The following is a 13,731-nucleotide window of genomic DNA, read 5'->3' on the forward strand; positions in this document are numbered from 1 at the left end:
GGAATCTAGAGTAATGGTACAGATGAACTGGTTTGCAAGGCAGAAATAGAGACACAGATGTAGAGGACAGTAGTACGGACACCAAGGGTGGAAAGTGGCTGCAGGGGGCTTTTAGTGGTGGGATGAATTGGGAGATTGGGGTTGACATATATACACTAATATGTATAAAATAGATAACTAATAATGTGCTGTATAAAAAAATAAATAAAATTTTAAAAAGCATTAAAAAATAATAACTTCATCATGTCTACATGAAAAAATCCAATTTCCTTTCCTTTAAATTTTGAATGATTGGGTGCAATATGATATCATAACTTGGATAATAGTATTTTTAAACTGTTCTGGTGTATAGGACAATAAGGTAAATTATTACCATCTATAATGCTGAAGGAAAGTTAGATTTTGTCACATTTTTCTTTCTTATTTAGAGTGTCTCCACATTTATTTGGACTAGATTTATCCCATCCATGAATCAGAAAATTCTTTGGTTGTGTCCTTTTCATATTTTTCGGTGTCTTTAGATTTAGAAATTGGCAGCTATGGCTTGAGAATATGTCTTTTAATCTCTCCTCTCAAAGTTAATCTGTCTGTAAAAAATAAGACAGTATAATAAAGTTTCTTTTATTAGATTCTTAATAGTTATTATGAAATTCTAAAATTACAAGTTTTAGATAAATTTTTGAAAGTTAGATATATTTTTGAAAAACTACAAAATTATTATTGCAACACATGATATCCAAATGTATTTACTTGTAAATTTTTCCACTTAAGGAAAAGAAAAGCTTCACAAGTTCAAAAGGACAATTTATTGGATAAGGTTACAGAGATTATAGCAGGTAGCTGAGAACTAACTAGTAAGAGCACAGTAGAAGCATTGCAATAATATTAAATTAATTTCTGTAAACAGCACGCTTATCATAAACCTACTCCTACCTTAAAAAATTCTAGAAAACACAGGAACATTTAAGCATACATCCATTAACTATCAAAGTAATGATGTCATATAGCCTCTGGAGGAGTCTATTGTATGGTACACATGTGAAAGAATATGAGTAAAAAAGGCAAATTACAACTGAGACTATTTGTTTTGACTTCAGGGTTCTTCTTGAAAGGGTCCTGGGGAGTCTCCTTTTTTTTTCTTTCTTCTGTTAGCTGTTATTTTCATATGGTAGGTTACCAAAAATAAAATTATAAGACAAATTCAGAATGTGGGACATCCAATAAGACAGTTGTCCCTGTCTCTTCAAAAAATTAGTGTAATGGGGGGAAAGGTAGGAGGATGGTTGTGGAATAAGAGACTAGAGAAGCAGAATAGCCCCAAGCAGTATGTGGATTTTTACTGGATCCTGGTTTGAAAAGAAAAAGACATTAAAGAAATTTTTGAACAATAGGTAATATTGACATGGAATATAGTTATTAGATGATATTATGGAGTTGAGTGAATTTTTCTTATGATAAATGCTATAGTTACTTATTTAAAAATATTTTCTTATTTTTAGATCTGTGTGCTTAAATATTAGGGGTAAAATTTCATGATATCTACAACTTAGTTTCAGATTTTCATGAAAAAATATCTATAAATCTATTTATCAATATGCATATAAAAATTAGATGGATCGAAGGTAAATAAAGCAAAGATGGCACAATGTTAACAGTTGCTAACCTAGGTGATGGGGGTACAGGGGATTCTTGAACTGTTCTTTCAGCCTTTCCATTTATTTGACATTTTTCATTGCAAGAAGTTGGTTAAACGAAGTCACTGAATCAAAGGATGTTAATATTATTGCTTAATTTCTAAATCATTAAAAGAATATGGCATGGTTTTAAAACTTACATGAGGCATTTTTAAATAATTCTGTGAAGTGTGTAGCTCAGCAAATGATTAGCTTCATAGTCATTCAGATGGAAATTTTTATCCTCTCTTTATCAGTACTGAGTGTTGTGACCTCAGGCAAACTCTCAAGATCCCAGTTGTTTTAGCTGTAAAATGGATGATAGTAATAATGGTTCTTTGATAAAGCTGTTTAAAAATAAAATATATTATCTGTAAAAGCCTTAGCCCAGTGCCTGGAAAATAGAAAGCATTCAAATCTCATCTTCTATTATTGTCATGACAAATTCCAAGTCCTTACTTTATTCAACCAGAAAATCCAATGGAAAAGCTCCACACATTAAATCATCTCTATTATATTACAGTCAAGTGCATTTTGTAACTTCAGACCTACTGCAAGTCCTAAGGGAACAAAAATGTTTTAATAGATCCATAAGAATTACTTGTAATTAGCATGTAGATTGTTATGAGTTCTTCCCCCTGCCCCTCCCCAATAAGTGAAAATACTCTTTACTGTTTAAACATTTTATGGAAGTTCATCCTTATAATTATTTTGCCTTAAGTTTTCTAAATCATAGACAACTTCATCTTGAGTTACCACATGTACACACTAGTGAAGTTTAAATTAATATCTTTTGATGTATTGGGAAAAATTCAAACAAATTTAATGGGTAGAATTTTAAACTTATGAATATCCTCAATTGTTTTATTCTTGGTGTTCAAGCTATCAGTGGACTGATAAGTTCTCTCATGTAATTTCTGAGAATTATCTAGTGTTTAGAGAAATAAAGATCTTAAGATTTTAAAGATGGCTACAAAAGTGTTTTCCAGTATAATTTATAGAAGTGAAGACACTTATTTTCTGTTAATTGATTTCCATTTTGTTAAATCTGAAAGTGCTTAAATTGTTACGAAGAATTCTTTAGAGTGTTTCTTCTCTAAAATCATCCTAATTTTTATTGGCAATAAATGCTGCTGAATGTTTTGAGGCATTTTAAATTGTAAAAGATCATGATATATATACAATGGAATATTATTGTATAACATGCAATAATATATTAGAAGGAAATCCCATTTGCATTTTGCACAACATGGGTGGAACTTGAGGGCATTATGCTAAGTGAAATAAGCCAGACAGAGGAAGACAGATATTGCATGGTATCACATGTGGAATCTAAATAAAAAGTTAAACTCATAGAAACAGAATAGAACAGTGGTTGTCAGGGACTGGAGAACAGGGGAAATGGGTTACAAACTATTATAACCTATAGTTGATAACACTGTATTATATAGTTGAAATTTGCAAAGAGTAGAACTTAAAGATCTCAAACATACACAGAAAAATAAATATGTGAGGTGATGGATGTGTTAATTAACTAGGTTAACTGGATGGGAGGAATCTTTTCACAATGTACACTTTAAATATCTTATAATTTTGTCAGTTATACCTCAGTAAAGCTGAAAAAATAAAAAATAACTAAATTGTAAAAGATAATTAATTAAAATGCACCCCCGAAAACTTAATGTCTTTGTTTTCTTTAGTGAGTTATGTGGTCAAGCAAATACTAATTTTTTTTTTTCTCATGAATAAGAATGCTCATGAAAATGAAAGTTTTGTAGAGTGGCTTGACATAGACTTAGCATAGAAGTAATGGGGCTGTCTAAAGAAGGCAACCAGTTATAATAAAATGAGAAAAACTCAGTTGTAGTTTGTGTTTTCCATAAATACCCCCTGGGATAGAAACATTCTAATTATTCTTGTATCTCAGAAGAAACTGAAATATAGCTCATTAAAAGAACAAGAAAGGGCTAAATTTTTCTACCTGCATAGCTCATGGAAACAGCTTCCTCTATCTTCCTGTCTCCTTCTGTGATGTGTTCCATCCAGCTGCTGAAATAGACTGCCTTCTGGAAGTTAAAACCCACGTGGCTCAGATCACAGCAATAAATCTGGTGAAACATGGTCCTGGGTGAAATATTATACTTCTACATAAAAGCTTAGGATTTTATCAATAGGCTTTACACTAAGTAATGGGAATCAGAGTGACAAATTAACAGTAAAACTTTCATGCTTATATCCAAACAGTATGTTATGGCTTCTTTCATTACATTATCCTAATCAAGCCAGAACTGTTTTTCTATAGCAACAAACCTGAAACAAGTCTCATCCAACTCAACTAACTCATTTAAATAACTTTGCTCCATGGCAATTTATCTAAAGATCAAGTTTACTGAACAATTGATCTGTAAGTCAGATATCATACATACAAATATATTTTCACTCATTTATAGTCTTTTCTCTATTCAAGCATTGAGATAAGATTAAATAAGAATTTAGTTCCACATCCCAGTTAGATTTTCCAGTGGAGTAGATTTTCAAGAATTTTATGTTGATGAGTTTTTTTTTTCCTTTTAAAATCAGCGTTATCCATATAAAATAAGTTCCTTTGGTTTGTGTATTCAACATCATTTAGAATTTCCATATGCTGGTCAGTGAGATTCCCTAATAAGAGGATGAGAAGACATTATTTCAGTGTCTACTATGAGTCTGACTCTTTTCTCCATTCTGTATGATCTGATCCCTGTAACTGTCCTAGGAAGCATTTGTATGTCTGTGCTTTCATAACTTTATTCAACACATGCTCTTGAGTTGTTATTAGTAAATCACTGAAAATACAGGGGCTGAGCAAGACAGATATAGTACCGTTCTTATTTTTGTGGAGTTTGATTTTAGCAGTGAAGATGCCCAGTAACAAATATCTGATTAATTATCTAATTATAGTTGCAGGAAGGGGTAAAAGAGATTATAAATAGGAGGACCTGATCTAGCTGCGAGAGGCTGGGGGGAGTAGGAAGTTTCCAGTGTTGTTGAATGAATGCTTGCAGGCCTGAATGTATCATCAATCCAGCTGAGTCCTGAAAAATGGGTAGCAGTTGGCCTGTAGAAAAGTGTGTGTGTGTGTGTGTGTGTGTGTGTGTGTGTGTGTGTGTGTGTAGGGGGACCTAGAGAAGGTGACAGAATTGGAAGGAATTTGGTGAGAGCAGGCTGATAAGGGAGAGAGTGGTTTCTCTCAATTATAGCTGAGGCATCCAAGGTCACACAAAGAAATATAAATGGGATTTGAACTTGGTTCTGTCCAATCTCCGATTCTTTCTAGTACATCATGCCTTTTCCCTGTTAGTCATCAAATTATGCTTAAATTATTACTTTGATCTTCACTGGCAGTTTCTTTGTCATGAAATCCTTTTGTATTTTCTTTCAGATGCGTTGCTGTTTTATTTATAAAAATGAGTTGCTGTGCATGCCTTCAACATCATCTCTGTCTTGTTTTTCAGTGTGCCAACATTCCAGAACCTTCCTGAAGAGATACTCAGTAAGCTTGCTGACGTCCTTGAAGAGGTAATTGTTTTTAGCCCTTGACCTTTTTGAGATGGGACTCAGCCCATCACAGCTGTGCAATAAGTCACAAACTGCAGACAGCCCTTTTAAATTTTTTTGAGCACTGACATGAGCTATATATTTGGCTTCAAATAAAAAGCAGCTCAGTATATCTGACATTTATACACAGTTAGAAATATGCAAATCATCGTAACTATAGAGGGAGAAAAACTTTTTGCTCTGGCAAACATATTGTTACTTTGACTTCCAAGAATGGGAGACTGCGTATTTACCTCTTATTTCAGTTGGTGTAAAGCAAGATTGTAATAATTGCTACTCTGAAGCTTCAGATTAGCAAATTTATAACAGGAATTAGCAGTTGGGTACATACTTTATTAGCATATGAGCATATTTTACACACGTAATTGTATGCCTGAATGTGAAAGTGTCACTGTTACTTGCTTTTCACAGAACCTATAAAGCATAAGAAATATTGAAGCAGGAAAAAGAGAGGAGGTTTATACAAGCAGTGTCTTGAGTGAACACAAGGGGATAGGGTCCCTAGTGCCTATAGAGACAGAGAAGGCAGAGTATCTGGGCACATATGCAGATGGGGGTGGGGACTGATGGAGTGGTTGGCACTCTGCCAAACCTGTTCTGATATCTTCTATTTTCTCTGTAATCTAGAAAGCAAGGTCATCAACTGAGGATGAGGATGGGGTAGAGGTCTGAGAGGTTTGAAGACAGAGAAGGTATGAGAAAAATGGAAAAGGGAATAGACTAGGAAGACACAGTATGACAGTTACCATTCAGGCCCTGTTTGATGTTACCAATCCCTAATCTCAGTTAAACAGGCAAAAAGAGTTCTTTCAGGATGTACGATAGGAGAGAGCGATCAAACTCCACTCTGCTGGGCCAAAAGGTGGGAGGATTTTTAAGCACTGGAGTGAGCTGGTAGAAAAGTACTCCAGTAGGGGTGTTACCAGAAAGTAGGTTCTTGTCTCAGAAAGAATTCAGAGATGAGATGGAAGTCAAGAAAGCAAAGTGAGGATTTATTAAGCAATAGTAAGCTCTCAAGGGGGGAGCTGGCAGACTCAGGGAAACAGCCACCCTGAGTTTCTTTGGCAAGCTGGTTATATGGGGTGTGAAAATGATTGGGCAGAAGATTCACTGAGGAGGGAGGGGTTTGGGCTCGTATTCACTGATTTTCATCCCAGCTCCACCTTCCCGAGGGGAGGAGGGATTTTTGTCCTTATTTAGTCTTGATTGGAAATGTCATGGTGTCAGTGCATGATGGGAAATTCTTATCTACAAAGTTAATTTTATTGTAATGAGGGCATAATGGACAAAAAGTTACATTCGGAATGGCGGAGATTCCTGCCTTTTCCCGCCTTCCTTTGTCTCCAGGACCCCTGTTGTTCACAAGATGTATGGTTTCCTGCCACGTGGCCCACGCCCCCCTTTCTTTGCTCATATCTCGCTATCTACCTTTTCTAACAGTGGTTCTCCAGTAGGGAGGAGGTTGGTCAATGTGACTCGTTCATCTGTGCTTGCTGATTGCCCCTTCTGGAAGTTAGGCTCCTAGCCACCCATAGAGACTGGGAGATAGAGGCGCTATCTTCTTCTTGATTACTTTTCTAAGGAATGGCTCCTAGGTCCTTGAGAAAGACATTCCTGACCTGTAAAACAACCGGTGCCAACAGCCTGGAAGAAGATTTGCATCTCAAACAGTTGAAAACTTTCTAAAGTAAATGCTCCAAGAAAAGGGAGATCAGGAGCCTAGTGTCAGGAAGAAGGCTGTCTAAAGTTTAGTCCAAGTGATGGAACCGTTAAGTCTGTCTTGGTTACCAGCCCATTTCTATGTTTTTTCAGCCTCATTTGTTTGCCTGGATTCAAGTTCCAAGTAGACAGAGAATGGGATTTAACCGGGATTGGTATTTTGCCAGGAAAAGATGAGTGGTTGAAAGAGGGAATAGGGAGTTGCGGATGCATGTGAAGGAAGGATTGTAGCGACTGAACCTGGAATTTCGATTGTGCAAGAAGGGGAGCAAGGGCCAGTGAGTGACTGTGGGATCAATGGATTTTAGTCTCAGGAGGCTGAAGAATTTTTGGGGTTGTGCTATAACAGAGAGAAACTGGAAAGATACTGAAAACGTTTTTGTCTCTAGGTACTAACTATATACCAGTAATTATATGATCCATAGAACTTCAAAGGTTTATATCCACAAATTCTTAGTTTGAGTCTTATCACAGTGAGCTTTCCTAGGATTTATTGGTCCCCCTCATCTTATATGGGAACACATAGTAAAGCAGAAGTCACATTTGATTCCTATGTTCAAGTATAAAAGATTCATGAGCAAAAATACTGGCTGCCTTTCTCTCTGAATGTGTCAACCACTGTACTTGCAACCTCTTTAAATGTAAAACTGCTTTTCCGAGTTCTTTTGTTTTTTGCTTTCCTTGTTGAGTATACTGAAGAACTCTCTGATGACCTTTTTCTTTTTCTTTTCACAAAATGAACTAAAGTACAAATTTACTGGCCCCAATCAAGCCCGTCCAAAATCAAATCAAATCCCATGAAATCCTTTAATCATTTTCTTTCTTTTCCACAGCTGTGGAAGCATTTGCTATGTTTTGCAAAACAATAGCCATAGCTCTATAAATAACTCTGACCCAAGAAATATTTTAGTATTTTATGTCAGATTTTCTAATCAGAAGATGCCTTCATTTGTGTTGTACGAGCCACAGTACAGTCTATAGCAAAGCTGCATGAAAATAGAAACACATGATTAAGTGCCCACACATTTGTTTTGAAGACATACACAAATGAAGTAAACAGACAAAATATGAGGTAGACATACGAATATACTAACCAGTGCATGAAAGTGTTCAACTCAAGTTGAATAAACAAGCACAATGAGAAATTAGATTAAATTATGTATGAGATAGAGTGAAGCAAATTTGGAAGAACAAAAGCAATACCAGTGTCACATAACATTAAAGGGAAATTTGCTTGCATAATAAATGAGCTTTTTTCCCTACAACATCTACAAGAAAATGAAAGAATCCCAGATTACTTTGAAAAGAAGACAGTATAATCATTGCATTTAACAAAGAACTTTACAGCCTTGTTTGTTTAACAAATATTTATGGAGCATCTGCCACTTGCCAGTAATTATTCCAGACTCTGGGGATTCAGGGCCTTGTCCTCCCAAATCATATGTTCCATTGGAAAGTACAGATGAGAATTAAGGAAAATAGCAGCAAAATGGCATCAAGTGAGATGGCCACACTGTATTGGTTTACTAAGGCAAGACCTCTCTGGGGAAGGTGGTATTTAAGCTGAGATCGAAATGCAGATATGGGATGCCATGTGTACAGGACAGAGGGAAGAGAAGGCATAAGGTCCTAAACTAGGAATGAGTCTTCTGTCCTTAAGGAACAGAAAAAAGGTTTATAGTAGGGTGAGATGAGGCTAGAGAAAATAGGCGAGGCCAGATGGCAGACGGCTTTGCCGGTTGTGGTAAGGAGTTGTGATAAGGTTTTTGTTCTCAGTGCAGTGGGAAGATTTTGAGGGTTCTAAGCCATAAAAATGACATGATCTGGGTTATATTTTAATGATATTTCTCTGTGAGAAGAATGGATTATAGAGGCACAGACCAATTATTTAGATAAAATAGCCCAGGTGAGGTTAGATGTTTGTATGTTGATTTACTTTCTTATGGACCATTGCATTCCTTGTATTCATTATGAAGCAATACTCCCAGCATAAGGGAGAAAAAAATGAAAGAATAGGGACAAGGTAGTCAAGGACTGAGAGAGAGAAAAAAATTTAAGCAGACAGAAAGAGGAATGAACATAATGTTATTGGTAAAGTGATTTAGGAGGGTACATGTGACTGGAGGACAAATAAATGATGCTTGCAGCATCCTATTTTAAAGCTGAAAGAGAAACCAGTACATAAGTCATTTCTGCCATTGCCCATCCCACTCCCACTTACCCCCTTCCATAATTTCTAGTGTAGATGTACCCATTTATGTGTTCTTGTTTATGAGATCATAAAACAGAAACACATATCCTTATTCTTAGTGTAGCAATTCAGTGCCCTTTTCTCCGTTTCCTTTATATCACATAGTACAAATATTTCCTTTGTATATTAAATCTCTCATGCCTTTTTCAGGAACATAGGAAAGTTTTCTCTAGCTAGTTTGAGAAGTTGCGTTTACACATAGGTATAAAGAGGTTCTTGGCCAAAGGTCTATTCACATAAAGAGCAACAATCCCAGCATTTTTTTAGGTTGTGTTTTGCAAGACAAATTGAAGTACAGGGCTGAGAATAATTGATTAATTATTGAATAATTGATTCAGTAATTATTCACCTTCATTCTCACCATAGTATGTTCTTCTCATCTCATATCTGACTCAGATTAAGTCTTAATAAATACCAGAGATCATTTTAAGAGCTTCAGAGTTGATTTGCTAGGGAAGCCATTTTATAGTTTGTAAATTAAACTGTAAGAGAATTTTTAGGCACACGTAGGGAATAGCAAGGTCTGACTTGATAAACTGGTTTCATTAACCTCTATACTATCCTGTATAGTACAGTGAAAACTATTTTGAATGAATTAGTCAAATATTGGAATCTATTCTGAAAGCCTAGGAAGTACTTATGTGTAAAAGAAAAGAGCTGTGAAATTATAAAAAGGATCTAATCTTTTTTCTTACTATAGCAACCTAACACACTTTCCTTCTTCCTTTATGTACACATAATTAGTTTCTATAGATGAATTACATTGTTCAGATGGATGGAACAACCCGTAGCTAATCTCCGCCTGAGAAATAGCTCCCTTCAGTGATTACCTACCCAACACAATGGGGAAAAGTCACTGTAAATAAACTCATTGTCTAATACATATCCACATATCAGGGCTGTAGTGACATCTTTAAAAGAAATGATGAAGAAAAACATTTTCTTATAGAGAGGCAGAGCAGAGATTTACCTATTATGTCACATAGGAGCTTGAAAATTAATTTGGGAAGGAGTTATGCTTTCACAAATAAGGGTGAAAATGTTTAGATAACTCAAGGAAAATTGAAAATGTCAGATTGAAGAACCAAATTAAGCCAACAAATTCACTTTTTACCACTGGTGTAGCTCATTTTTCCTTCATATGAATAGAAGTGGGACATGGGTGCTATATTTAAATCTGATTTTTAAATGGAAAATAAAGCGTATGAGAACCACTTCTTTGCTTATATTGAAATCTGTTTCATGTCCAATTCTCTCATTAAAACATTGGATTTAGTTGTCTTAGAATGAAAAATACCTCTGCTTCACCAGCTTTTTAAGAGCTCTATGCCTTTGGGTCTGCAACTTTATATGATTGGATCTTGGACACATTTGAGCCTAAATAATGGGTTGTTTTGGTTTGTGTCCCTAGATGGGGCATTTATATTTTCATTTGGGGATATTTATACTATTATGGCCCTGACAATATCTTAGACAAATAATACTCATTAGACTTTTTGAAATATTAAGAGGGACATGATGAGAAAAATAGAAAAAAGGCAAGGAAAGAAAGCTTTTTTCATCTTGCTAATATGGTAAGAAGCAAATATCAGATTACTGTCCAGGGATCATCATTGGAAAAGGAGGTTAACGTAACACAGGCAATTTTGGTTACTGGAAGGTACCCCAGGGCTGATTAAATGTGCATTGTTTTAGCCGTGCAACAGTTCCTTGGTGTTACCATGTCATGTTGACATCTTCCCAGATTCCTTTGCATTCTCTCCAATTGTGAGTAATACAAGGGAAAAGTCCTGTACTTGATGAGTTACTGGAGTGCTGTGAAGCTCTCTCTTTTTATCATTCTAAACAGACCTAGACTCTCTGGGAAAGAAATTGATGGAGTAGACAGGAACATTATTGGTTCTCTTTGAAATCTGTTGTTATGGCTAAACTTTTTCTTCCCTTCCTTTAGGTTTGGCTCTTGCTATTCAAAGCCAAGCTGGAGGGAATTTAAAAAACAGTTCTTTCCCAATTGCTCTGGACTGAAGGACTCTGAATTTGGAAAATTATCTGTTTAGATCTCCCTGGTTCCTTTGGGTCTTCCCATCTGTGGGGCAAATGGCTGCTTCTGAAGGAGAAAGAAGTAGAAGGGTGTGTGTGTGTGTATTTTGTGGCAGGGTGGAGAGATTAAAACGTAAAGACACAGTCTCAGTTTAATATTAATATCTGCACATCTTATTCTATTATAGAAGTAAATGTGGAATGGGAGAACATGTTTGCAAATCATATATATGATAAGGGAGTTGTATTAGTCAGAGTTCTCCAGAGAAAACAGAACCAATAGGATGTGTATGTATGTATGTATGTGTGTGTGTGTGTATATATATATATATATATATATAAGATTTATTTTAAGGAATTGGCTTGTGTTATTGTGGAGGCTGGCCAGTTCAAAATCTACAGAATGGGCTGGCAGGCTGGAGACCATAGAAGAGCTGATGTTGCAGTTCAAGTCCAATGGCCATCTGCTGGCAGAATTCCTTCTTGCTTGGGGAAGGTCAGTCTTTGTTCTATTAAGATCTTCATTTGACTGGATGAGGCCCACCCGCATTATAGAAGGTAATCCACTTTACTCAAAATCCATCAATTTAAATGTTAATCTTGTCTCAAAGTTCACTGGTTTAAATGTTAATCTTATCACCCCCACACAAAAATCCAGAATGCCGTAATGTTTGACCAAATGTCTGAGCACTATGGGCCAGATAAGTTGACACATAAAATTAATTATCACAAGACTTGTATCTAGAATATATAAAGAATACTTACAACTGAGTGAATTTTAAAAAGTTTAAAAATAAATAAACAGGGACTTCCCTGGTGGCGCCGTGGTTAGGAATCCACCTGCTAATGCAGGGGACATGGGTTCAAGTCCTGGTCCGGGAAGATCCCACATGCCCCGGAGCAACTAAGCCCTGTGTGCCACAACTACTGAGCCTGCGCACCTAGAGCCCGTGCTCTGCAACAAGACAAGCCACCGCAATGAGAAGCCCGCACATCACAACAAAGAGCAGCCCCCCCCCTCACTGCAACTAGAGAAAGCCCACAAGCAGCAACGAAGACCCAAGGCAGCCATAAATAAACAAACAAATTTTAAAAAAATGAGTGATTAGATGTTTTCCCAAAGGAGATGCACAAAAACCCAGTAAGTACACGTTCCATGTTAATAGTCATTAGGAAAATGAAAATCAAAACCATAATTACATACCACTTCATACCCACTAGGGTGGCTAGAATAAAAAAGACAGCGACAAATGTTGGTGAGGATATAGAGAGATTACCACTGTAGGATGTTGCTGGTGGGCTTGTAAAATGGTTCAGCTTCTTTGAAAAATGGTCTGTAACTTGATCTGTAAGCATTTATACAATTCATTCTCACCCTGAGCTTTCTACCTCTTTAAATTACATATTTTACTTATTTATATAACCTATTCCACATTCTACAAAATATTCAGTTTTTCATTTTTCTTCAGCTTTCTCACTTGAGTTGAACCAGTGGCCTTACACATGACAAAGACCCAAAATATCTAAACAGGTTGGAATAACAGGTGAGATCCACTAAGATGGTACCAGAGGAGAAAAGTATAGTTTTGCACATGATTAAAAAGAAAAAAATTCCAGAAGGATAGGATAGTGAAGACACGGCAGAGTATAGGCAATATTGCTGGAAACAATGGAAGAAAACAATTGAAGTAACTTAGAAATTTGCCTTGGAAAAGACTTTGCGGGAAGGTATTGGATTCCTTTTGTGTGTGTGTGTTTTTGTTTTTTTTGTTTGTTTGTTTGTTTTTTTTTTGCTGTACGCGGGCCTCTCACTGTTGTGGCCTCTCCCGTTGCGGAGCACAGGCTCCGGACGCGCAGGCTCAGCGGCCATGGCTCACGGGCCCAGCTGCTCCGCGGCATGTGGGATCTTCCCGGACCGGGGCACGAACCCGTGTCCTCTGCATCGGCAGGCGGACTCTCAACCACTGCGCCACCAGGGAAGCCCTGGATTCCTTTTTAACTTAGTGGACACTATTTTCTGTGTTCAGAAGATGGGGAGCTCCATCTCTAAAAATAGACTGGACGAATAATTTAATCCATCATTGATGAATCGGGGTAACAGCAGTTTCTGCCTCTTGTGATATTGCTGTGGGTTTTAAATTGAAGAACTAATGTAAAACCATTAAATATGCAAACATAATTTCAGATGTCCATCAGCAGTGCTTACCAAACCCTTTCACAAATTGACACATACAGAAAATGTTTATCCTGCACACATACTGAGGTTAACAAAACTCCTTATGGCTGGAGGTGACTGGTCAGGCTGTCCCAAGTCCTACTGAGCTCTCCGTCTGAAGGGTGGAGCAGGCATTTTGTAATGTCTGGAGACATCTATGGTGCTTATAATATTGAGTGAGGGCAACAGAGGGCTGCCACTGGCCTCTAGTGGATAAAAGCCAGGATGCTACTAAA

The 13,731-nt window shown here is 36.6% G+C and overlaps 1 protein-coding gene across 2 annotated transcripts in view; it reads left to right on the top strand.

The window, feature by feature from the left end:
- Window positions 1–13,731, top strand: part of PRKG1 (protein kinase cGMP-dependent 1) — a 1,078,644-nt gene that overhangs the window by 745,762 nt on the left and 319,151 nt on the right. For both annotated transcript variants that reach the window (XM_033841580.2, XM_033841582.2), the window contains exon 5: window positions 5,168–5,231. In XM_033841580.2, the coding sequence (XP_033697471.1) occupies window positions 5,168–5,231 (64 nt within the window). The remainder of the gene's footprint in view (window positions 1–5,167; window positions 5,232–13,731) is intronic.

This window comes from Tursiops truncatus, chromosome 16 (assembly GCF_011762595.2).
Source record: "Tursiops truncatus isolate mTurTru1 chromosome 16, mTurTru1.mat.Y, whole genome shotgun sequence".
Classification (NCBI taxonomy): Eukaryota; Metazoa; Chordata; class Mammalia; order Artiodactyla; family Delphinidae; genus Tursiops; species Tursiops truncatus.